A 27,180-nucleotide genomic window follows, 5' to 3' on the forward strand; every position below is an offset into this window, starting at 1 on the left:
TGCAGTGCAGTGACATGATCACAGCTCACTGCAGCCTCAACCTCCCGGGCTGAAGTGATCCTCCCACCTCAGCCTCCTGAGTAGCTGGAACTACAGGCACATGCTGCCATGCCTGGCTACTTTTTTGTATTTTTTGTAGAGACAGGGTCTCACTATGTTGTTCTAGCTGGTTTCAAACTTCCAGGCTCAGGCAATCCTCCCTCCTCAGCCTCCGAAAGTGCTGGGATTACAGGTGTGAGCCATCATGTCTGGCCCTTCTAAATTTTTTTTTTTTTTTTTTTTTTTTTGAGACAGAGTCTCGCTCTGTCGCCCAGGCTGGAATGCAGTGGCGCAATCTCGGCTCACTGCAAGCTCCGCCTCCCGGGTTCACGCCATTCTCCCGCCTCAGCCTCTCCGAGTAGCTGGGACTACAGGCGCCCGCCACCATGCCCAGCTAATTTTTTTTTTTTGTATTTTTAGTAGAGACGGGGTTTCACCATGGTCTCGATCTCCTGACCTTGTGATCCGCCCGCCTCGGCCTCCCAAAGTGCCTTCTAAATTTTTTATGAAAAATAATTTTAGACTTATGGAAGAGTTGCATGAATATTACAGAGAAAGAAATGGAGGCATCATAATTTTCCCAAAGCCACACAGTGAGCAAGTAACAGGGCCAGGTTTGTGAAAGCAGGCAGCTTGAGCCCACTGCCCATGCTTTTTTATTTATTTATTTTTTTGGAGACGGAGTTCAACTCTTGTTGCCCAGGCTGGAGTGCAATGGCATGATCTCGGCTCACTGCAACCTCTGCCTGTGGGTTCAAGCAATTATCCTGCCTCAGCCTCCGGAGTAGCTGGGATTACAGGCATGTGCCACCATGCCCAGCTAATTTTGTATTTTTTAGTAAAGACAGGGTTTCACCATGTTGGTCAGGCTGTTCTCAAACTCCTGACCTCAGGTGATCCACCTGTCTCGGCCTCCCAAAGTACTGGGATTACAGGCGTGAGCCATGGCTCCCAGCCCTCCCCATGCTTTTAATCATAGAAAGCGCTAGACATTTTTCCCAAGGTCACAGACACCTAGCAAGTGATAAAGCAAATATTCAAAAGCTGCTTCCACTGACAAGTCCTGTGACCTTTACATATTCAAAAATTAAAATTCCTTCTGTAGGGATAAATCTGCAACATTGCATGTTCTGGGCTTCATAAACATTCAACAGACTGATTTTCTGTACGATAAAACCGAACTACAAAAAAACTGCTGAATAATTAGAAAAATTAATCAAATGAACAGAGTCTCATATCGATTTTGAGATTTTGCTGAAGCCATGGGGCTTAAGTAGCCTATTGAAAGGAAGTCCTCATGTGTCCCAGGTTTTGGCTGGAAAGAATTATGCTTTTCTTAGCTGTTTCTATGTAACAAGCAGTAGCTGCCTGCAGGCTCTTGTATTCTGAATCCTGTCTGATACGATCTGTAACCAGGATCACAAAAGCTTTCTGTTTCACACCATTGGTGATACTAGTCAAACATCAGTGGGATTATTTCATAGTATCATATAGTAAATTTTATTTTAAAAACACAGGCATCCCCCATTTTCCAGTTTCTCTTTCTTCCTTCTTTTTCTTTCCATCTTCTTTTTTACTTCCTTCCTTCCTTCTTTCTTTTCTTCCTTCCCTCCCTCCTTTCCTCCCTCTCTCCCTCCCTCCCTTCCTTCCTTCCTTCCTTCCTCTCTCTCTCTTTTCTTTCAACTGGGACTTGCTCTGTTGCCCAGGCTGGAATTGCAGTGACATGATCTTGGCTCACAGCAGCCTCGAACTCCTGGGCTCAAGCAATCCCACAGGTGCACACCACAATGCCTGGCTAATTTTTGTATTTTTTGTAGAGATGGGGTCTCACTACGTTGCCCAGGCTGGTCTTGAGCTCCTGAGCTCAAGCAATGCTCCTGCGTTGTCCTCCCAAAATGCTGAGATGACAGGCATCAGCCACAGAGCCCAGCCCAGTTTCACTTTCCACAATTTCCCATAATCAACAGCAGTCCAAATATATTAAATGAAAAATTCTAGAAATACACAATGTACAAGTTTTAAATTGCATGCCATTCTAAATACTGTGATGAAATGTCATGTTGACCCACTCCATCTCACCCTGGATATGAATTATCTCACTATTCACCTCATTTTATCTCAACATGTAGGCATTGTATTATCTCGCATCATCATAAGAAGAGTGAGTACAGTATAAGAAGATATTCTGAGGCCAGGCGTGGTGGCTCACACTTGTAATCCCAGCACTTTGGGAGGCAGAGGCAGGCGGATCACCTGAGGTTAGGAGTTTGAGAACAGCCTGGCCAACATGGTGAAACCCCGTCTCTACTGAAAGTACAAAAAATTAGCCAGGCGTGGTAGCAGGCACCGGTGATCCCAGCTACTTGGGAGGCTGAGACAGGAGAATCACTTGAACCTGAGAGGCAGAGGTTGCAGTGAGCTGAGATTGTGCCACTGCACTCCAGCCTGGGCAACAAGAGCAAAACTCCGTCTCAGAAAAAAAAAAAAAAAAAAGATATTTTGAGAGACACAGATAACTTTCACATAACTTTTAGTACAGTGTATTGTTATAATTGTTCTATTTTATTATTAGTTACTATTGTTAGCTTCAGTCTGCATCTAAGAAACTAACAATAGTAACTAATAATAAAAGAGAACTGCATCTCATTTATAAATAAAACTTTATGATAGGTATGTATGCATAGAAAAAAGCATAGTATATATCGGGCTCTGTACCATGCATGCTTTCAGGCATCCACTGGGGATCTTGGAACTTACCCCCAAGGGTGCTACTCTATAGGCAAATGGCCATGATCTGGGAGGTAAGTCAAGGTTGAAATCTATCAAATGTGAATTGTCTCCCCCAGCAACCAAAAAATTTGTATGTTGAAGCCCTAAGCCCCCAGTACCTCAGAATGTGACCTTAACTGAGATAAAGCCTTCAAAGAGGTGATTAAAAAGTGAGACTGGGTCAGGTGCGATGGCTTACACCTGTAATCCCAGCACTTTGGGAAGACGAGGTGGGCAGATCACCTGAGATTAGGAGTTCGAGACCAGCCTGGCCAACATGGTGAAACCTCATCTCTACTAAAAATACAAAAATTAGCTGGGTGTAGTGGTGCATGCCTGTAATCCCAGCTACTTAGGAGGCTGAGGCAGGAGAATCACTTGAACCTGGGAGATGGAGGTTGCAGTGAGCCAAGATCACACCATGGCACTCCAGCCTGGGCATTAAAAAAAAAAAAGTGAGACTGTTACACTGGGGCCCAATCTAAACTGACTGGCACCCTTATAAGAAGATAAAATGTGAGGCCAGGCACAGTGACTCACGCCTGTAATCCCAACACTTTGGGAGGCCAAGGTGGGTGGATCACCTGAGGTCAGGAGTTCAAGACCAGCCTGGCCAACATGGTGAAACTCATCTCTACTAAAAATACAAAAAATTAGCCGGGTGTGGCGGTGGGCAACTGTAATCCCAGCTATTCAGGAGGCTAAGATAGGAGAACTGCTTGAACCCAGGAGGTTACAGTGAGCTGAGATTGTGCCACTATACTCCAGCCTGGGCAACAAAAGCGACACTCCATCTCGGAAAAAAAAAGATAAAATGTGGACACCCAGGAGACACCAGGAAAAACACCATGTGAGAACACAGAGGTAAGGTGGTCATCTGCCAGACAAGGACAGAGATTTCAGAAGAAAGCACATCTTCTGACACCTTGATCTTGGACTTCTATCCTCCAAGACTGTGGGAAAATATATTTTCGTTGTTTAAACCACCCAGTCTATGGCATTTTGCTATCCCAGCCCTAACACACTAATGCAAATGCCTTAAATATTAACAGAAAAAGATAATTAGGATATACACATATATTACAAAATGACAGGTACAGTCATGCATCACATAATGGCATTTCAGTAAATGATGGGCCACATATATGATGGTGTTCCCATAATATTATAATACTGTCCCTTTGCTTTTTGTTGTTGTTATTATTTATTATTTATTTATTTATTTACTGACTCTTGCTCTGTCGCCCAGGCTGGAGTGCAGTGGCACAATCTCGGCTCACTGCAACCTCTGCCTCCCTGGTTCAAGCGATTCTCCTGCCTCAGCCTCATGAGTAGCTGGGATTACAGGCACCTGCTATAACGCACAGCTAATTTTCTGTATTTTTAGTAGAGACAGGGTTTCATGATGTCGGTCAGGCTGGTCTCGAACTCCTGACCTCAGGTGATCTGCCCACCTCAGCCTCCCAAAGTGCTGGGATTACAGGCGTGAGCCTCCGCGCCTGGCTATTTAGAGATCTATTTATTTAATTTCTGGATTCAGGGGATATATGTGCAGGTTTGTTACTTAGATATATTGAATACTAGTGAGGTTTTGGCCTCTCATGTGCCCATCACCCAAATAGTGAGCATTGTACCCAACAGGTAATTTTTCAAATCTCAACCTCCTCCCACCCTTCCCCCTTATAAGGGGCCCAGCGTCTATTATTTGTCTAATACTGAAACTTTTTCATGTTTAGATACACAGACAAGGCCAGGCACGGTGGTTCGCGCTTTGGGAGACTGAGGCGGACAGATCACTTGAGGTCAGGAGTTCAAGACCAGCCTGGCCAACATGGCAAGACTCCATCTCTATTAAAAATACAAAAATTAGGCCGAGCACAGTGGCTCACGCGTGTAATCCCAGCATTTTGAGAGGCTGAGGTGGGTGGATTACCTGAGGTCGGGAGTTCGAGACCAGCTTGACCAACACGGAGAAACCCTGTCTCTACTAAAAATACAAAATTAGCCGGGCATGGTGGCGCATGCCTGTAATCTCATCTACTAGGAAGGCTGAGGCAGGAGAATCGCTTGAATCCAGGAGGTGGAGGTTGCAGTGAGCCCAGATCACGCCATTGCACTCTGGCTGGGCAACAAGAATGAAACTCCGCCAAAAAAAAAAAAAAAATTAGCCAGGCATAGTGGCACAGGCCTGTCAAGCTTGTAGTCCCAGCTACTTCGGAGACTGAGGCCGGAGAATCACTTGAACCCGGGAGGCGGAGGTTGCAGTGAGCCGAGATTGTGCCACTGCACTCCAGCCTGGGAGACAGTAAGACTCCATCTCAAAATAAAATAAAATAAAATAAAATAAAATAGATACACAGATACTTACCATTGTGTTATAATTCTATAGTATTCTGTACAGTACCATGCTGTCCAGGTTTGTAGCCTAGAAGCAATAGTCCATACCATAAAAGGCTATAGCCTAGATGTGTAGTAGGCTATATCACATAGGTATGTGTAGATACACTCTATGATGTTTGCATAATGATGAAATCACCTGAAGATATGTAACTACACTTGCATGCATGTGCCTTCAAGATGTGTTATTACCTCAAAATTAATATTACATCGTGAAAGGTTGGGACCAGGAACAATGGCTCACGCCTATAATCCCAACACTCTGGGAGGGCAAGGTGGGTGGATCGCTTGAGCTAGAAGTTCAAGTTCAGCCTGGGCAACATAGTGAAACCCTGTATCTACAAAAAATACAAAAATTAGCCAATCTTGGTAGCACACTCCTGTCCCAGTTACTCGGATGGCTAAGGTGGGAAGATTGCTTGAGCCCAGGAGGTTGAGGCTGCAGTGAGCTATGATGATGCCACTGCACTCTAGCCTGGGTGATAGAGCAAGACCCTGTCTCAAATACAAAAAAAAAAAAGAAAAAGAAGGCCAGGCACAGTGGCCCACCTCTGTATTCCCAGCACTCTGGGAGGCCGAGGTTGGCGGATCACGAGGTCAGGAGATCGAGACCATCCTGGCTAACATGATGAAACACTGTCTCTACTAAAAATACAAAAAAATTAGCCAGGCATGGTGGTGGGTGCCTGTAGTCCCAGCTTCTTGGGAGGCTGAAGCTGGAGAATGGCGTGAACCTGGGAGGCGGAGTTTGCGGTGAGATTGCGCCACCGCACTCCAGGCTGGGTGACAGAGCAAGACTCCGTCTCAAAAAAAAAAGAAAGCTTGGTGGATTTACCAAACATACCTTACTGTCAAGGTTCTTCATTGTTAATAGATCAAGAGACTTCAGGGAATGTCCTGTAGGTGAAATGAAGTAAAGACACGCGTGGATGCGAGAATCATGGTACTCAAACAAGGAACGTTTAATCTTCAGCTCTTCTTGAAGATAGGCCTCAAATTGGGCATCTATGTAGTCAACTATTGGTTGGTAGCTAAAAAAATAATTTATACATTTAGCATAACAGATTAATAAAATCTAAAGCCTGCTTTTTGACCATTTAATGAACAGTTAACATGCATGTAAGCAGTTTGCTATAGTGATGAAGAAAAAGTTCATAATATGTCCATACAAAGATATTAATTCTAAACCAATAATAAGGCTCATACTTTATGGTTATGTAAAACGTAAACATAGAGGAAAGCTGGGTGCATCCGACAGGGGACTAGTATCCAGAATATACAAAGAATGCAAGCAACTAAACAACAACAAGAAGAACAAATAATCCCATTAAGAAGTGGGCAAAGGACATGAATAGACATTTTTCAGAACACCAAAATACAAAGTAAAACCACAATGAGATATCATCTTACCTCAGTCAGAATGGTTATTGTTAAAACGATAAAAAAATGGCCAGGCACGGTGGCTCACGCCTGTAATCCCAGCACTTTGGGAGGCCAAGGTGGGTGGATCACGAGGTCAGGAGTTCAAGACCATCCTGGCTAACATGGTGAAACCCTGTCTCTGCTAAAAATACAAAAATTATCTGGGTGTGGTGGCAGGTGCCTGTAGTCCCAGGTACTCGGGAGGCTGAGGTAGGAGAATAGCATGAACCCAGGAGACAAAGATTACAGTGAGCCAAGATCGCACCACTGCACTCTAGCCTGGGCAACAGAGCAAGACTCCGTCTCAAAAAAAAAAAGACAAAAAATAACAGGCCAAGTAGAGTGGCTCATGTCTGTAATCCCAGCACTTTCGAAGGCCAAGGTAGGAGGATCACTTGAGGCCAGGAGTTTGACACCAGCCTGGGCAACATCGCAAGACCCCATCTATACAAACAATTTTTAAAATTAGCCAGGCATGGTGGCATGTGCCTGTAGTCCCAGTTACTCAAGAGGCTGAGGTGGAAGGATTCACTTGAGCCTGGGAGGTCAAAGCTGCAGTGAGCCAAGCTTGTGCCACTGCACTCCAGCCTGGGTGATGGAATGAAAAACTGTCTCAAAAAATAATAACAAAAATAATTAAATAACATAATTTGGCAAGGGTACAGAGAAATGGGAACTCTTACACACTGTTGGTGGGAATGTAAATTAGTACAACCTCTACAGAATATTTGTACAAATAAAGTTAAATAAAGAAATAAGGAAATAAGCTAAAACTAATAGAAGCTATATTTAAAATTTTTTGCTATAACTGGTTAAATAAAAATATTGTAAGAAAGTCAATTATATGCAAAAGTATTAATCTTATAAGAAAAGAACATTACTTAGGAAAATACTAAAATCTGGAAGAAAAGGTATTACTTACACAAATTAGTCTATGGCAAAGGAAGTCAAATTCCTTGAAATAAGAAAATCTTTTTAAATTTAAATAAGAAAACACTAACCTGGCTTTTTTGTCTATTTGATCACCATACCCTACTGTCTCCACAACAGTCAATTTCAACTGAACATTGCTTTCCTGAAGTTCGTATGTCTGAATTTGAAGTCCAACATTTGAGTAAAAATGTGAGGATTTGTTATCTTTCAAGTTAGTATTAAACAGTGTGTCAATCAGTGTTGATTTTCCAATTCCAGTTTCCCCTGTAATAGACATAGAGTCATTGTCATAGGGTCATAAAGGGGCTAAGAAGAAGCAACACTTTGAATTCCTACAGTGGTTTTTAAAATCTTAGAAAGTTGAACTCATAGAAGTAGAGAGTAGAATTCTGGCTACCAGAGGCTGGGGGAGCAGGAGAAATGAAAGGTGAAGTTGTTGGTCAAAGGGTACAAAGTTTTTTTTTTTTACTTTTATTTTGGGTTCAGAGTACACGTGCAGGTTTGTTATATCGGTAAACTCATGACATGAGGGTTTGTTGTACAGATTATTTCATCACCCACATACTAAGCATAGTAACCAATAGTTATTTTATCTGATCCTCTCCCTCCTCCAAACCTCCACCCTCAAGTAGACACCAGTGTCTGTTATTCCCCTTTTTGTGTCCATGTGTTCTCATCATTTAGCTCCCACTTATAAGTGAGAACATGGCACATGTTCTCAGCCATAGAAAAGAAAGAGATCATGTCCTTTGCAGGAACATGGATGGAGCTGGAGGCCATCATCCTTAGCAAACCATCAGAGCTCATTGTAGCACTATTCACAGTAGCAAAGGCATGGAATCAACCTAAATGTTCATCAATGGTAGACTGGATAAAGAAAATGTGGTACATATACACCATGGAATACTACACAGCCATGAAAAAGAATGAGATCATGTCCTTTGCAGGAACATGGATGGAGCTAGAAGCCATCATCCTTAGCAAACGGTTTCAAACAGGAGTAGAAACAAGTTTTGAGATCTATTGCACAGCAGAGTGACTATAGTCAATGTATTGTATATTTCAAAATAATCAAGAGAGTTAATTTCAAATGTCTCATCATAAAAAGATAAGTAAATCGGGTAATAGATATGTTAATTCACTTGATTGAATCATTCCAAATTGTAAATATATAGCAAAACTTCACATTGTATCCATACATGTAAATAACTATGATTTTTCAATTAACAATAATATTAATTTTAAAAATAAATAAAGAGTCTCAAATACTTCAAAGACTGGGATGGCCTTGAAAGTATACATGCTAGGCCGGGCACGGTGGCTCACGCTTGTAATCCCAGCACTTTGGGAGGCTGAGGCGGGCAGATCACGAGGTCAGGAGATCGAGACCATCCTGGCTAACACGGTGAAACCCCGTCTCTACCGAAAATACAAAAAATTAGCCAGGCGTAGTGGCGGGCGCCTGTAGTCCCAGTTACTTGGGAGGCTGAGGCAGGAGAATGGCATGAACCCAGGAGGTGGAGCTTGCAGTGAGCTGAGATTGCGCCACTGCACTCTAGCCTGGGCGACAGAGCGAGACTCCATCTCAAAAAAAAAAAAAAAAAAAAAAAAAATATATATATATATATATATATACATGCTAGCCCTGATTCTCTCAGTCATTAACATAATGGAGAAAGAAAGTATACACTAAGCTACATCAGACTTTTAAGAGCACAGGAATGTGTCAATTTTTAACAATCATTACAGGTCGAGTGTGGTGTCTCATGCCTGTAATCCCAGTACTTTGGGAAGCTGAGGTGGGCAGATTGCTTGAGCCCAGGTGGCTGAGGCTACAGTGAGCCACAATCACACCATTGCACTCCAGCCTGGGCAACAGAGTGAGAACCTGTCTCAAAAAATAAAAGGATTGGCCGGGCGCGGTGGTTCACGCTTGTAATCCCAGCACTTTGGGAGGCCGAGGCGGGCGGATCACGAGGTCAGGAGATCGAGACCACGGTGAAACCCCGTCTCTACTAAAAATACAAAAAAAAATTAGCCGGGCATGGTGGCAGGCGCCTGTAGTCCCAGCTACTCGGAGAGGCTGAGGCAGGAGAATGGCGTGAACCCGGGAGGCGGAGCTTGCAGTGAGCCGAGATTGCACCACTGCACTCCAGCCTGGGCGACAGAGCGAGACTCCGTCTCAAAAAAAAAAAAAAAAAAAGGATTACATAATATGGCTAAGATGAGAATCATTGTAAACATGAAGATATATTTGAATTAATAGCATCAATGTTACACTGCTTAAGATAAGTCGAAATGAACATTGGGAAAAATGAAGGAATAATTCAAATGAGGTGTTTGACACTTACCCACACAGAGAATATTAAAAGTGAATCCTTGTCGGATAGATCTGCTCACCAACTGATTGGGCAAACATTCAAAACCAAAATGTCCAATCGTAGTTAAACAACGAATATTATTTTCTTTTTGCTTAAATAAAACAAAAATTTAGAGTTTTGTGTTAGAATAAAAAATAAAGTCATTCGAAAGGAAAATGATTATAGTACATCAAATAAATTAGAATTGATTATCATTTGATTATCATACCTCAGACAAGATGCAAATATATTAAGTAAATTTGTGAAAATAGAAGCTTGTGCTGGGCGCGGTGGCTCATGCCTGTAATCCCAGCACTTTGGGAGGCCGAGGCGGGTGGATCACGAGGTCAGGAGATCGAGACCACGGTGAAACCCCGTCTCTACTAAAAGTATAAAAAATTAGCCAGGCGCGGTGGCGGGTGCCTGTAGTCCCAGCTACTCGGAGAGGCTGAGGCAGGAGAATGGCGTGAACCTGGGAGGTGGAGCTTGCAGTGAGCCGAGATTGCGCCACTGCACTCCAGCCTGGGCGACAGAGCGAGACTCCATCTCAAAAAAAAAAAAAAAAAAAGAAAATAGAAGCTTGTGTTCAAACACATAGATTTGGCTATTATTTTTATAAATAAAGTGAATCTATCTCTCAGCACACTCAGGCTCTGTTTCTAAATTTTAAAAGAGATAGGGGACAGGCACCGTGGCTCACGCCTGTAATCCCAGCACTTTGGGAGGCTGAGGCGGTGGATCACGAGGTCAGGAGTTCAAGACCAGCCTGGCCAACATTGTGAAACCCCATCTCTACTAAAAATACAAAGTTAGCCAGGCGTGATGGTGCATGCTTGTAATCCCAGCTACTCAGGAGGCTGAGGCAGGAGAATCACTTGAACCCGGGAGGCGGAGGTTGCAGTGAGGCAAGAGCACACCACTGCACTCCAGCCTGGGTGACAGAGTGAAACTCTGTCTCAAAAAATAAATAAATAAATAAATAAATAAATGAAATAGGGAATTAAGGAAATACTACAAGAAACTCTAATGTATTACTGTAACATAATTATTTCTTCCATAAGAAAAAACTTTAACATCCTTTCATTCTGCTGCAGCGTATTAATGTATTGAGAAAATCCCACACATGTTAATACAGATGCTTCTCAACTTATGATGAGGCTATGTCCCAAGAAACCCCTCCTAAATTGAACATATTGTAAGTCAAAACTGCATTTAACACACATAACAAAACTGAACATTATAGCTCAGCTTTGCCTGCCTTAAACATACTCAGAACACTTACATTAGCCTACAGTTGAGCAAAATCAACTAACACAAATCTTATGTTATAATAAAGTATTAAATATCTCATGTAATTTATTGAATAAAGTGAAAAACAGCACTATCATAGAGTCAACAATTTAAGTTGAATGATTGTAAGCTGGAGATCCTCTACATACCTGAGGAAACCAAAATCAATTTGAAATTTTTAAAAAATCAAATGATGCATACTTCAAATATGTTATATACCCTCTGAGGACTTGTGTTATATCGAAGAAATCTACTACTAATAACACCATTCTAGAAAATTAGAAATCCATCAGTATTATACACAAAGTTACCAACTGATCTTTTTTTTTTTTTTTTGAGACGGAGTCTCGCTCTGTCGCCCAGGCTGGAGTGCAGTGGCGCAATCTCGGCTCACTGCAAGCTCCGCCTCCCGGGTTCACGCCATTCTCCTGCCTCAGCCTCTCCGAGTAGCTGGGACTACAGGCGCCCGCCACCACGCCCGGCTAATTTTTTGTATTTTTAGTAGAGACGGCGTTTCACTGTGGTCTCGATCTCCTGACCTTGTGATCCGCCCGCCTCGGCCTCCCGAAGTGCTGGGATTACAAGCGTGAGCCACCGCGCCCAGCCTTTTTTTTTTTTTTTTTTTTTTTTGAGACGGAGTCTCGCTCTGTCGCCCAGGCTGGAGTGCAGTGGCGCAATCTCGGCTCACTGCAAGCTGCGCCTCCCAGGTTCACGCCATTCTCCTGCCTCAGCCGCCCGAGTAGCTGGGACTACAGGCGCCCGCCACCACGCCCAGCTAATTTTTTGTATTTTTTAGTAGAGACGGGGTTTCACCATATTAGCCAGGATGGCCTCGATCTCCTGACTTCATGATCCGCCCGCCTCGGCCTCCCAAAGTGCTGGGATTACAAGCGTGAGCCACCGCGCCCAGCCACCAACTGATCATTTTTAAAAGGTTCAAAGATAATTCATTTTTTATTTCTAAGCACTTCAATTTTAAAAATGGGAATTATACAAACCCCTCCACACCTATAAACACATTAAATACCACTTTGCAATAACAGCTTAGCATACTTCACAGTTCTTAACACTATTTTATGAGGAATACAAAATACCTTTTTATCAAAATTAACACGCTTTAAAAATGTTTTAGTATATGTGAGAATAAAGGAATTATAAATCAGTAGGAAAGATGTTAAGGTAGAAGCATCAACAATCAGCTCAGTAGATGTTGTCTACATTTATTTTGTACTTTATAAAACAAGAACATGCTAATAGGCCTGGGAGGCAGAGGTTGCAGTAAGCTGAGATCTCGACTCACTGCAACCTCCATCACCCGGGCTCAAGCAATTCTCCAGCCTCATCCTCTCAAAAAGCTGGGACTATATGCATGTGCCATGCCCAGCCAATTTTTGTATTTTTTGCAGAGAAGGAGTTTCAACATGTTGGTCAGGCTGGTCTCGAACTCCTGACCTCAGATGATGTGCCTGCCTCAGCCTTCCAAAGTGCTGGGATTACAGGTGTGATCCACTGCACCTGGCTAGTTTTTGTATTTTTGGTAGAGACGGGGTCGCACCATGTTGTTCGGGCTGGTCTTGAACTCCTGAGCTCAAACAATCCTCCTGCCTTAGCCTCCAAAGGGCTGGGATTACAGGTGTGAGCCACTGAGCCCGATCTACTAACAGAGAATTTTTTTTTTTTTTGAGACGGAGTCTTGCTCTGTGGCCCAGGCTGGAGTGCAGTGGCAAGATGGCTCACTGCAAGCTCCGCCTCCCAGGTTCACGCCATTCTCCTGCCTCAGCCTCCCGAGTAGCTGGGACCACAGACACCCGCCACTACGCCCGGCTAATTTTTTGTATTTTTAGTAGAGATGGGGTTTCACCGTGTTAGCCAGGATGGTCTCGATCTCCTGACCTCGTGATCTGCCCGCCTCGGCCTCCCAAAGTGCTGGGATTACAGGCATAAGCCACTGTGCCTGGCCTACTAATAGAGATTTTAAAACAGCTATTATAAATGTGCAGAGACATAAAGGAAAGTGTGCATACACAATGAGTAAAAAGACAAAAATCCCAGGAGAAAAACAAAAATTATAAAATTAAGATAAAAGCAGAAAGCATGGCCGGGCACGTTGGCTCATGCCTGAAATCCCAGCAGTTTGAGAGGCCGAGGCAGGAGGATCACTTGAGGTTAGGAGTTCGAGACCAGCCTGGCCAACATAATGAAACCCTGTCTCTACTAAATATACAAAAATGAGCCAGGCATGGTGGCGGGAGCCTGTAATCCCAGCTACTTGGGAGGCTGAGGCAGGCCAATCCCTTGAGCCAGGGAGGCAGAGGTTGCAGTGAACTGAAATCAGACCACTGCACTCCAGCCTGGGTGACAGAGGTAGACTACACCTCAAAAATAAATAAATGAAAGCAGAAAGCAAAGAAATAGGAAATAGGTCTTAGAGAAAATTAAATAAGCAAAAATTTGCTGCTTTGATAAGATTGATAAACACCTAGCTGGACTAATAAAGACACCCAAAACAGCAGGGCGTGGTGGCTCACGCTTGTAATCCCAGCACTTTGGGAGGCCGAGGCAGGGAGATCACTTGATGTCAGGAGTTCGAGACCAGCCTGTCCAACATGGAAAAACCCCGTCTCTATTAAAAATACAAAAATTAGCCAGGCATGGTGGCACACGCCTGTAATACCAGCTACTCAGGAGGCTGAGGCAGGAGAATCAGTTGAACCCGGGAGGCAGAGGTTGCAGTCAGCCGAGATCACACCACTGCATTCTGGCCTGGGCTACAAGAGCCAGACTCCATCTCAAAAAAACAAAAAACAAACAAACAAAAAACACCCAAAACCAAATTGCTCATAGCAGAAATGGGAGAACATTACTACAGACCACACAGATAACAAAATTAGACTACTATAAACACATTTATGAACATATTTTGCCAATGATTTTTAAATAACTCTTTTGCCAACAAACTTGAAAATAAATAAATTTCATTGGAAAAAAAGCAAATTATAAAAATGATACAATGGGAAATAGGAAATCTAAATAGTCATATATCTATTGAAGAAATTATAGCCAAAAACCTTTCTACAAAGAAATCTTCAGGCCCTGCTGGTTTCACTATTGAATTCTATCAACAAGCAGTTAAAAGAAAAATTCACACAAACTCTCTACAAAACAGAAGGTGGGGAATTTTTTCCAATGTATTTTAAGAAACCAGATATAATGGCAATATAAACACCTGACAGGCCAGGGGTGGTGGCTCATGCCTGTATCCTAGCACTCTGCGAGGTTGAGGCGGGTGGATCACCTGAGGTCAGGAGTTCGAGACCAGGCTGACCAACATGGTGAAACTCCATCTCTACTAAATACAAAAAATTAGCCGGGCATGGTGGCACGTGGCTGTAATCCCAGCTGCCTGGGAGGCTGAGGCAGGAGAATCCCTTGAATCCAGGAGGCAGAGGTTGCAGTGAGCCGAGACTACACCATGCACTCCAGCCTGGGCGACGAGTGAGACTCCATCTCAAAAAAACAAACAAATGAACAAAAAACACCTGGCAAAGACATCACAAAAAGAGAAAATTATACATTAATTTCTATCATGTGCGTAGCTGCAAAAATTCTTTTTTACTACCATAATTAATTTTAATTGTACAACTAGTAAGTGTGCAAACAAATTTTTCTTAACAACTGAAATATTGAAATGAAAGATAATATTCCATTTGACTATTCCCCAAATCCTATCTCCTTCCTCTTTTCCCTATTTTTATGATTTTTATGATTCTAGACATTAAAAAATACTTTTATATACACAAATATAGAGGTATTAAATTTTAAAAACAGATACATGGCCGGGTACAGTGGTTCACGCCTGTAATCCCAGCACTTTGGGAGGCTGAGGTGGGCAGATCACCAGAGGTCAGGAGTTCAAGACCAGCCTGGCCAGCGTGGTGAAATCCGGTCTCTACTAAAAACACACAAAAAATTAGCCAGTCATGGTGGCAGAGGCCTGTAATCCCAGCTACTCAGGAGGCTAAGACAGGAGAATTGCTTGAACCCGGGAGGCAGAGGTTGCAGTAAGCCGAGATCGTGCCATTGCACGCCAGCCTGGGCTACAAGAGTGAAACTCTGTCTCACAGAAAAAAAGCAACTTGCTTTTTTCTACTAAAATTCTATATATGTTAATAAGCTAGCTTTATTGAGGAATAATTTATATGTAATAAAATTCACCAACTTTATGTGCACAATTTGATAAATTTTAACAAATGTGTATAGTAATGTAATCACCATCATGATCACCATATAGAACATTTCTGACATCCCTAAAGCTTTCCCTCTTAGCCCCTATCCAGTCAATTCATAACCTTCATCCCTCAGCCCAGGCAACCTCTCATCTGTTTTCAGTTGCTATAGTTTTACTTTTTCTAGAATTTCATTTAGAAGAAATCATACTGCATGGAGGTTTTTTTTTTTAATCTTAACAAAACATTACCAAATCAATTCACTTGTATATAAAAAAGATTATAGATTAAAACAATTGGCATTTATTCTAGAAATGCAAGGTTATTTCAGCACTCAAAAATCAATAAATGAAAAACTATAAAATATTGATGCAAGAAATTGAAGAGGACACAAAAAAATGAAAAGATATTCCATGTTTATGGACTGAAAGAATCAATATCATTAAAATGTTCGTACCACTGAAAGCAACCTACATATTTAACTCAATCACTATGGAAATACCAATGACATTCTCCACAGAAATAGAAAAAATAGGCTGGGCGTGGTGGCTCACACCTGTAATCCCAGCACTTTGGGAGGCCCAGGTGGGTGGATCACGAGGTCAAGAGATCAAGACCAACCTGGCTAACATGGTGAAACCCCATCTCTACTAAAAATACGAAAAATTAGCCAGGCGTGGTGGCAGGCGCCCGTAGTCCCAGCTACTCGGGAGGCTGAGGCAGGAGAATGGCGTGAACCCGGGAGGCAGAGCTTGCAGTGAGCCAAGATCATGCCACTGCACTCCAGCCTGGGCAACAGAGCGAGACTCTGTCTAAAAAAAGGAATCACGGCTGGGCGCGGTGGCTCACGCTTGTAATCCCAGCACTTTGGGAGGCCGAGGCGGGCGGATCACGAGGTCAGGAGATCAAGACCACGGTGAAACCCCGTCTCTACTAAAAAATACAAAAAAATTAGCCGGGCGTGGTGGCGGGCGCCTGTAGTCCCAGCTACTCGGAGAGGCTGAGGCAGGAGAATGGCATGAACCCGGGAGGCGGAGCTTGCAGTGAGCCGAGATTGCGCCACTGCACTCCAGCCTGGGCGACAGACTCCGTCTCAAAAAAAAAAAAAAAAAAAAAAAAAAAGGAATCACATTACTTGACTTCAAATTATAATACAGAACTACAGTAACCAAAACAGCATGGTACTGGCATGAAAACAGACACATAGACCAATGGAACAGAATACAGAACTCAGAAATAAATTCAGACATGTACAGTGAACTCATTTTTGATGAAGGTGCTAATAGCATACAGTAGGGAAAGAAGAGTCTCTTCAATAAATTGTGCTGGGAAAATTGGATATCCATATGTAAAAGAATGAAAACAGACTCCTATCTCTCATCATATATAAAAATCAAATAAAAATGGATTAAAGACATAAATCTAGGTCGTGAAACTATGAACTTACTAAAAGAAAAGATTGGGGAAACTTTCCAGGACATTGACCTGGGCAAATATTTCTTGGATAATGCCCCACAAGCACAGGACACCAAAGCAAAAATGGACAAATGGGATCATATGAAATTAAACAGCTTCTACACAGCAAAGAAAGTGATCAACAAAGTGAGGAGACAACCCACTGAATGGGCGAAAATATTTGCAAACTATCCACCTGATAAGGGATTAATAACCAGAATATCTAAGAAGCTCAAATAGGAAAAAATCTAATAATCCAATTTAAAAACTGGCAAGTGATTGGAACACACATGTCTCAAAAGAAGACACACAAATGGCAAACAGGTATATAAAAAGGTGCTCAACATCATTGACCATCAGAGAAATTCCAATCAAACCTACAATGATATATCATCTCACCTGAGTTAAAGTGGTTTTTACCCAAAAGACTGGCAATAACAAATGCTGGCGAAAATGTGGAAAAAAAGAGAACCCTCTTACACCATTGGTGGGAATGTGAATTAGTATGCAGAACGTATGGAGGTACCTCAAAAAACTAAAAATAGAACTACCTGTGATCCAGCAATCCCACTGCTAGGTATATACCCAAAAGAAAGAAATTAGTACACTCCCATGCTTATTGCAGCACTATTCACACTAGGCAAGATTTGGAAGCAACCTAAGTGTCCATCAACAGATGAATGGACAAAGAAAATGTGGTACATATACACAATGGAATACTATTCAACCATCAAAAAGAATGAGGTCTTGTCATTTCCAACAACATGGATGGAACCTAACATTATGTTAAGTGAAATAAGCAAGTCATGGAAAGACAAACTTCACATGTTCTCACTTACTTGTGGGAGCTAAAAATTAAAACAATTGAACTCATGGAGATAGAGAGTGGAAGGATGGTTACCAGAGGTTAAGAAGGGTAGTGGGGGTGGTGAGGGGATGGTTAATGGGTACAAGGATATAGTTAGATAGAATGAATAGGGCCCAGTATTTGGTAGCACAACAGGGCGACTATAGTCAACAATAAATTGTACATTTTAGAAGAATGAAGAGTACAATTGAAATGTTTCTAACACAAAGAAATGAAAAATACTTAAGGTAGTGGATACTCCATTTATCCTGATATGATTATTACACATTGTTTGCCTATAACAAAATCTCTCATGTGCCCCATAAATATATAGAACTGCTATGTACCCATAAAAATTAAAAATTAAGGGCTGAGCATGGTGGCTTCTGCTTGTAATCCCAGAACTTTGGGAGGCTGAGGCTGGAAGATTGCTTGAGCTCAGGAGTTTGAGACCAGTCTGGGCAACATAGTAAAACCCTGTCTCTACTGAAAATAAAAACTAAAAAAATAGCTGGGTGTGGTGGTACATGCTCGTTGTCCCAGCTACTCTGGAGGCTGAGGCAAGAGGATCACTTAAGCCCAGGAGTTAGTTTGCAGTGAGCTATGATTGTGCCACTGCACTGCAGCCTGGGTAACTGAGTAAAACCCTGTCTCAGAAAAAAAAATTTTTTTTAATCAATAAACATATTTCACCATATTAATAGTATAAAGTAAAATCACCATAGGACTGACTCAATAAATGAAAAATATTATATTTGATGAATTGAGTCGAATACCCATTTGTGATTTTTAAAGTCTATTAGTAAAATAAGAATTAAAGAGAACTTCGTCAATCTGATAAAAACTGTATTAGAAAAAAATTTAAATCTAACCTCATACTTAATAGTAAACATCTGAGTGCTTCCTCACACGATTGAAAATAAAGCAGAGATGTCAGCTCTTGCCATTTTTATACATTGTACTGGAGGTTCTTTTTTTTTTTTTGAGACAGTCTCGCTCTGTCGCCCGGGTTGGAGCGCAGTAGTGCAATCTTGGCTCACTGCAGGCTCCGCCTCCCGGGTTCACGCTATTCTCCTGCCTCAGCCTCCCGAGTAGCTGAGACCACAGGCACCCACCACCACGCCGGGCTAATTTTTTGTATTTTTAGTAGAGACAGGGTTTCACCGTGTTAGCCAGGATGGTCTCGATCTCCTGACCTTGTGATCCTCCCGCCTCAGCCTCCCAAAGTGCTGGGATTACAGGAGTGAGCCACCACACCTGGCCTGTACTGGAGGTTCTTACCAGTCAATAAGGCAAACAAAAAGCATAAATATTCAAAAGAGTTTGTTATTTTATATTGAAAAAAGGTAGAAAATATACAAGAATCTACAGAGCATCTACCAGAACTACTAAGAGAATATATCAAAGTTGCAAGATATAAAGTCAATATACAAAACTCAGTTATATTCATTTCCAATTTCTGCTCAGAGATGTGGAGAGCTTAAAAAAGACATCACTACTAATACTACAGGAATAAAATAATGGACTAAGACAAGATCACAACTTTTTAAAAACTCATCCTAGTACTGATGTTTCAGGTCAACCAATTGTTCCAGAATTGAAGGACAGACAGGAACCCACAGGAAAAGACAAGATGGGGGCATCAACTTTTCTAGGCAAGAAAGACGCAGACATCAGTGAGAAGAGTTCTAAAGCAAGGAGCAAATTGCTAGAACATGCCTTGCCAGACAAGTAAAAAGTTTGAGCCATAAACAGGAATCATCTGTAGATGCTTTTTTCTTTTCTTTTCTTTTTTTTTGAGACAGAGTCTCGCTCTGTTGACCAGGCTGGAATGCAGTGGTGCGATCTCAGCTCACTGCAACTTCTGCCTCCCTGGTTCAAGCAATTCTCCTGCCTCAACCTCCTGAGTAGCTGGGATTATAGCCGTGCCACCACGCCCAGCTAATTTTTGTATTTTTAGTAGAGTCGGGGTTTCACTATGTTGGCCAGGTTGATCTTGAACTCCTCACCTTGTGATCCACCCACCTCGCCATCCCAAAGTGCTGGGATTACAGGCGTGAGCCACCGTGCCCAGCCCTGTAGCTGCTTTTTTTTGTTTGTTTTCTGGTTTGGTTTTTATTTGTCCTTATTTGGAAATCTGTCCATTCTAAGTAGAGAATACAGGGTATATTAATTATATTTTTCAGTTTATTAAGGTTTGATTTAATGTATGTATTTAATTTTTATTTGTAATTTCAACTTTTAGATTCAGACAGTACATGTGCAGGTTTTTTATGTGGGAATACTGAATGTGCTGAGTTGGGGGTGTGAATGATCCCATCACCCAGGTACTGAGCATAGTACTCAACAGGTAGATTTTCTGGCCTCACCCCCTCCCTCCCTCACCCTCTAGTAGTCCTCAGTGTCCATCGTTGCCATCTATGGCATGAGTCTCATACTCATATGTCTATGAGTACCCAATGTTTACCCCCACTTATAAATGAGAACATGTGGTATTTGGTTTTCTGTTCACGTATTAATTCACTTAGGATAATGGCCTCCAGTAGCAACCATGTTGCTGCAAAGGACACATTTCATTTTTTATAGCTGCATAGTATTCCACGGTGTATATGTACCACTTTTTTTTTTTTTTTTTTGAGATGGAATCTCACTCTGTTGCCCAGGCTGGAGCACAGTGGTGTGATCTCAGCTCACTGCAATCTCCTCCTCCTGGGTTCAAGCGATTCTCCTGCCTCAGCCTCCCGAATAGCTGGGATCACAGGTGCCCACCACCACGCCCGGCTAATTTTTTGTATTTTTAGTAGAGACAGGGTTTCACCATGTTGGCCAGCCTGGTCTCAAACTCCTGACCTCAGGTGATCCGCCTGTCTTGGCCTCCGAAAGTGCTGGGGTTACAGGCGTGAGCCACCGCACCTCGCCATGTACCACATTTTTTAATCCAATCTGCCATTGTTGGACACCTAGGTTGACTCCATGTCTCGGCTATTGTGAATAGCGCTGAGATGAAAACAAGTGCAGGTCAGGTGTGGTGGCTCACGCCCGTAATACCAACACTTCAGGAGGCCGAGGTCAGGAGTTTGAGAGCAGCTTGGCCAACATGGTGAAACCCCATCTCTACTAAAAAAAAAAACATTAGCTGGTCGTGGTAGTGCATGTCTGTAATCTCAGCTACTCAGGAGGCTGAGGCATGAGAATCAGTTGAACCCAGGAAGCGGAGGTTGCAGTAAGCCAAGATTGCGCCACTGCACTCCCGCCTGGGCGACAGAATGATACTCTATATAAATTTAAAAAAAAGAAAACAGGATGGGCGTGGTGGCTCATACCTGTAATCCCAGCACTTTGAGAGGCTGAGGCAGGCGGATCACCTGAGGTCGGGAGTTTGAGACCAGCCTGACCAACATGGTGAAACCCCATCTCTAATAAAAATACAAAATTAGCCAGGCGTGGTGGCGCATGCCTGTAATCCCAACTACTCAGGAGGCTGAGGCAGGAGAATCACTTGAACCCAGGAGGCAGAGGCTGCAGTGAGCCAAGATTGAGCCATTGCACTCCAGCCTGGGCAACAAGAGCAAAACTCTGTCTCGAAAAGAAAAGAAAAGGAAAAAAGAGAAGAGAAGAAAAGGGGAGGGGAGGGGAGGGGAGGGGAGGGGAGCAGAGCATGTGTCTTTTTTGTAGAACAAAAAATAATCTGTAGCTCCTTGAAAACTTTTTCTCCTTGAACTCAACTAGACATTCAGTGAAAGATTGATAGAACTCTGAAAAAAAAATCTCTCTCAAGTTACAGAACTGGGGCATGCAACAGCAGCAATGCTGGCAAGAAGCTCCACTCAGAACTTTCTCCTCTACAGAATAAAAAAGCCTTCATCTATGGGTGAAGAGCCAAGAAGCACTCTCTTAGGGCGCTGGTGAAAGCACATTGCTGCTGAAAGTAGGGAACACAAAGAAAGTTTGAAGCCCTAGAAGACGTGCAGAAATTCACAATGGATTCAGAACCATGTCAGAAGAAGAGAAAGAGAAGGTCATAACCCTGGGGTCCAGAAGCATTGTGTTTGCCTAAGACTGGCAATCCAATAAAAAAGTATTCTCACGTACCTTCGTCACCAGGCTAACTGCTGTCAAGATACATATTCTTTGCAAGAGATATTGCAAGAGACATACTCTTTCTGAGGCATAGCACAAAAGGAAGACTTAAGGTTGAGGGTGAAATCATCATCAGAAAAACATCCTCTGGCAAACCAACCCCACCCTCAACACCAGGTATCACCAGAGGCATTCAAAGCCCGTACGGTAGGCCAGGCACAGTGGCTCATGCCTGTAATCCCAGCACTTTGGGAGGCAGAGACGGGCAGATCACCTGAGGTTGAGAGTTTGAGACCAGTCTGACCAACATGGAGAAACTCCCTCTCCACTAAAAATACAAAATTAGCCGGGCATGGTGGCGGGAGCCTATAATCCCAGCTACTCAGGAGGCTGAGGCAGGAGAATTGCTTGAACCCAGGAGGCAGAGGTTGCAATGAGCAGAGATGGTGCCACTGCAACTCCAGCCTGGGCAAGAAGAGCGAAACTCTATCCCCCAAAAAAAGCCCATAGGGTAGTAAGAATCACACTATAGCAACATCAAATCTCAAGCCCAGCTTTACTCAGAGAAACACAAACCTCTGTACTAAAGGCCTAGTAAAAGAAAAGGCATGTCAGTTTCAGATGTAAAATCTACTTATCTCAGTTTCTATGGTTCTACATAAGATGTCCAGTTTTCAGCCTCCAAAATTAGCTGGGCGTGGTGGTGGGCTCCTATAATCCCAGCTACTTGGGAGGCTGAGGTAGGAGAATTGCTTGAACCTGGGAGGCGGAGGTTGCAGTGAGCAGAGATAGTGCCATTGCACTCCAGCCTGGACAACAAGAGCAAAACTCCGTCTCAAAAAAAAAAAAGTATTGTGAAGACCAATGTCAAGGACATTTTCCCCTATGTTCTCTTCTCAGAGTTTTATGATTTCAGGTCTTACTTTTAGGTGTTTTATCTATTTTGAGTTGGTTTTTTGGCATAGTATAAGATAATGGTCCAATATCATTCTTTTGCACATAGAAATTCAGTTTTCCTGGAACCATTTAGTGAAGAGATTTTTTTTTCCTCATTATGTCCTCTTGGTGCCCTTTTCAAAAATTAGCTGCGGGGTGCGGTGGCTCACACCTGTAATCCCAGCACTTTGGGAGGCTGAGGTGGGCGGATCACGAGGTCAGGAGATGGAGACCACGGTGAAACCCCATCTCTACTAAAAATACAAAAAATTAGCCAGGCGCGGTGGCGGGTGCCTGTAGTCCCAGCTACTCTGGAGGCTGAGGCAGGAGAATGGCGTGAACCCAGGAGGCGGAGCGTGCGGTGAGCTGAGATTGCACCACTGCACTCCAGCCTGGGCGACAGAGCGAGACTCTGTCTCAAAAAAAAAAAAATTAGCTAACCGTGAATGTTTGGATTTCTTTCTGGGAGCTCTATTGTGTTTCACTGGTGTATGTTTCTGTTTCTACGATGGTACCATACTATACTGATTACTATAGCTTTGTAATATAATTTTAAATCAGGATGTGTGATGCTCTGTGTTCATTGAAGCATTATTTACAATAGCTGAGATATGGAAACTTAAGTTCTATTATGATCCTAATCACTCTTTTTTCAATCCCTCCCTTCACTTCTTTTATCCCTCTCTCCCTTCCTCCCTCTCTTTCTCTCATTCTTTGTTTCCACTATAAATGGAACTACCATATGATCTAGCAATCCCACTACTGGGTATATACCCAAAGGAAAAAAAATCAGTATACAGAAGAGATCTCTGCATCCCTGTGTTTATTGAACCAGTATTCACCACAGCAAAAATATGGAATCAACCTAAGTGTCCATCAACAGATATATGGATTAAAAAGTTGTATATAAGGCTGGGCGCGGTGGCTCATGCTTGTAATCCCAGCACTTTGGGAGGCCGAGGCGGGCGGATCACGAGGTCAGGAGATCGAGACCATGGTGAAACCCCGTCTCTACTAAAAAATACAAAAAAAAATTAGCCAGGCGTGGTGGCGGGCGCCTGTAGTCCCAGCTACTCGGAGAGGCTGAGGCAGGAGAATGGAGTGAACCCGGGAGGCAGAGCTTGCAGTGAGCCGAGACTGCGCCACTGCACTCCAGCCTGGGCGACAAAGCGAGACTCTGTCTCAAAAAAAAAAAAAAAAAAAAAAAAAGTTGTATATATACACATTTAAATACTATTTGGGGCCGGGCATGGTGGCTCATGCTTGTAATCCCAGCACTTGGGGAGGCTGAGGGGGGTGGATCATCTGAGGTCAGGAGTTTGAAACCAACCTGGCCAATATGGTGAAACCCCATCTCTACTAAAAATACAAAATTATCCAGGCATGGTGGCACATGCCTGTAATCTCAGCTACTTGGGAGGGTGAGGCAGGCGAATCAATTGAACCTGAGAGGCAGAGGTTGCAGTGAGCTGAGATCATGCCATTGCACTCCAGCCTGGGCAACAAGAATGAAACTCCATTTCAAAAAATATATATATACAATTTGGCCACACAAAAAAATGAAAACCTGTCATTTGCATTAACATGGATGGAACTAGAGGTCATTATGTTAAGTGAAGTAAGTCAGACACAGAAAGACAAATATGTCACTCATATGCATCAGCTTAAAAAGTTGACCTCATAGAGGTAGAGTAGAATGATAGCTACCAGAGGCTGGGAAGGGTGTGTGAGTAGTGGGATGAATAGAGGTTGGCTGATGGGTTCAAACATTCAGTTAGGCAGAAGAAATAAGTTCTAATGTTCTGTAGCAGAGTAGGGAGACTATAATTTATAACAATGTATTGTATATTTCAAAATAGCTAAAAGAGGGGATTTGAAATGTTCCCAAAACATAGAAATAATAAATATTTGATGTAATAGATACATGAAGTACCCTGACTTGATTATTATGTATTCCATGCATATAACAAAATATTGTATGTACCCCATCAATATGTATTAATATTATGTATCATTTAAATTTTTTAAAAAACAGAGGGGGACTTGGAGAGGTAATTAGGTCATATGGCTCCACCCACATGAATAGGACTAGTGCTTTTATAACAGAAGCTTGAGGGACACTGTTTGCTTCTCCTGCCATGTGAGAACACAGCTAGAAGCCATTTTTGAAGCAGAGAGTAAGCCCCCACCTGACACCAAACCTGCTGGAGCTTTGATCTTGGACTTCCCATCCTCTAGAACTGTGAGCAATGCATTTCTACTGTTTATAAATTACCAAGTCTAAGGTATTTTGTTATAGCTGCCCAAACAGACTAAGACACTTGCTAAAGGATTTGTTGCTAGTATTTGCATATCAGCATTTGCATAATGTTTGACTAATTGGCTTTTGGGATCCCTTCTAATCCTAAAATTTTATGTTTTAGAGTCATGTGAACAAAGGAGTATTAACCATGATTTGTTAAACAAGACAGCCCAAAGATAAAATGGAATGAGCATAGGCCAATGCTTCAGTCTCTGAGAAATTCCTCTGATGGTTATTTATGAAAAGCAATGACAAGCCAGGTGCAGTGGCTCATGCCTGTAATCCCAATACTTTGGGAGACTGAGGCAGGTAGATCACCTGAGGTCAGGACTTCAAGATCAGCCTGGCCCACGTGGTGAAACCCTGTCTCTACTAAAAAAAATCCAAAAGTTAGCCGGGCATGAAGGCAGGTGCCTGTAATCCCAGCTACTTGGGAGGCTAAGACGGGAGATTCACTTGAACCCAGGAGGCAGAGGTTGCAGTGAGCTGAGATCACGCCACTGCACTCCAGCCTGAGCAACAGAGCCAGACTCAGTCTCAAAAAATAAAAGAAAACTTGCTCTAAGCTCACACCCAGTAAAGCAATCAGCAAGCAGCCATCCAACCATTTGCTAAAATAACTTCATTAAAAAATTATTTATTGTCAGTGCATACATTCTGCAAATATATCCATCAAAACAGCACTGTTCTTCTCATTTATTGGGAGATTCAGAAGTTTTACTTTGAATTTCTTTGGTGTTAAATAGAGATAGTCTTTTGCACTGCTAACAAGGTCATCGGACTCAAAAAACATGTAACAATTATCTAAATCACCATTGATACTTAACTCCAATTAGTATAAAAGCTAATTCATGCCCAAACATAACAAACAAGACTTTATCATCTACGCATACATCAGTTTACCAAGTCAATATTTTTAAGCTATATAATCTTCCGAAGTACAAAATGCAGAGTTATATTTGAAAGATATACTTAACTGTATCTCCATCAGTGGGTATTTGTGCGGGCATAGGCATTGTTCCTTCTGCCATGCTACACTAAAAGAACTGGAAATTAAACAAAATAAACATTTTTTAAAATTTCTTACAAAGGCTATATTCTTACTATATAATTTAGATCAATTAGGGGGCATAATATAGGTATTTTTGCAAGTTTTAGTTTTTAGTTCACACTATTCATCTGTTTTAAACTGTGGCTGTCTTGCTAGATGGGCTTCTATATGATGAATAATATGTAATATTCAACTTATAATGTAGAGTAATACATTTAACCATAAGCACACAAAAAGCATCTTAAAGTTAAACTCCCTTTGGAAATCAAGAGGATAAGAGCATTCTTCTTCTTTAAATGACTTTTTGGTGGTAAGAAAGGAAAGTAGAAAATTTTGCTTTAAAAAATGGTTAAAAAACAAAACAAAACAAGACACTCATAAGCACTTAACTTTCCAGAGTAGCATACCAGAGGAGGCTTGGGCATTTGAATTTACCAATTGAAAGAGAATTGTGAAAGCAGACCTTAAAAAACCTAAACAAGTCCTTCAGACACTGAACTAAAATAATGATAATTCTCATTTATGAAGTATCTATTATGCACCTAGCATTGTGCTAAGGGTTGATGTGCTTTATTTACCTCCGTTAGTCCTCATAGTAGATCTGAGATATATGTATTTTCATTGCCATATGCCAGGTGAAAAAATTCAGACTCAGAAAGATTAAGTAACTTACTTTCCCAGGGATTCAGGTGTGCAGCAGACAGAGGTCCGAACTGATTCCAAGCTGGTGTCCTTTCTACTGTCCCCAGTTGTGGACCAAATAAATATTCACTGTGTTTGTAACAGTTGGGAACAGGGAGGAGAGGTACAAGAGAGCGTGCTGTCCTCATCTCCAAGCAGAACTGCTTGAGAAGGCCATGCTACCCTACTTTTGAACACAGCATAAAGATACTAAGAATATGAAGCATGTTTCAAAAGGAAATATTATATATTTGTAAAGCAAGTATTTGAAATATTTGAGAAGCAAACAGAATCAAAGAATGGTTCTGTGCCATAATCTCTTCACTTGCTCTATCCTGAGGATTATTCCATTTTAGTATACAAATGTATATCATTTTCCCTAAAATTAAACA

General features: G+C 42.2%; 1 protein-coding gene across 1 annotated transcript in view; it reads right to left on the reverse strand.

The window, feature by feature from the left end:
* Positions 1–26,845, reverse strand: part of SEPTIN14 (septin 14) — a 76,150-nt gene extending 49,305 nt beyond the window's left edge. Inside the window, exons 1-5 of the mRNA XM_030795949.1 lie at positions 26,781–26,845; positions 26,034–26,102; positions 9,912–10,032; positions 7,629–7,824; positions 6,050–6,236 (exon numbers count right to left, since the gene is read on the reverse strand). Coding sequence (XP_030651809.1) covers positions 6,050–6,236; positions 7,629–7,824; positions 9,912–10,032; positions 26,034–26,087 — 558 coding nt within the window. The 5' untranslated portion in view covers positions 26,088–26,102; positions 26,781–26,845. The remainder of the gene's footprint in view (positions 1–6,049; positions 6,237–7,628; positions 7,825–9,911; positions 10,033–26,033; positions 26,103–26,780) is intronic.
* Positions 26,846–27,180: the final 335 nt, after the last annotated feature.

This window comes from Nomascus leucogenys, chromosome 17 (genome assembly GCF_006542625.1).
Source record: "Nomascus leucogenys isolate Asia chromosome 17, Asia_NLE_v1, whole genome shotgun sequence".
Classification (NCBI taxonomy): Eukaryota; Metazoa; Chordata; class Mammalia; order Primates; family Hylobatidae; genus Nomascus; species Nomascus leucogenys.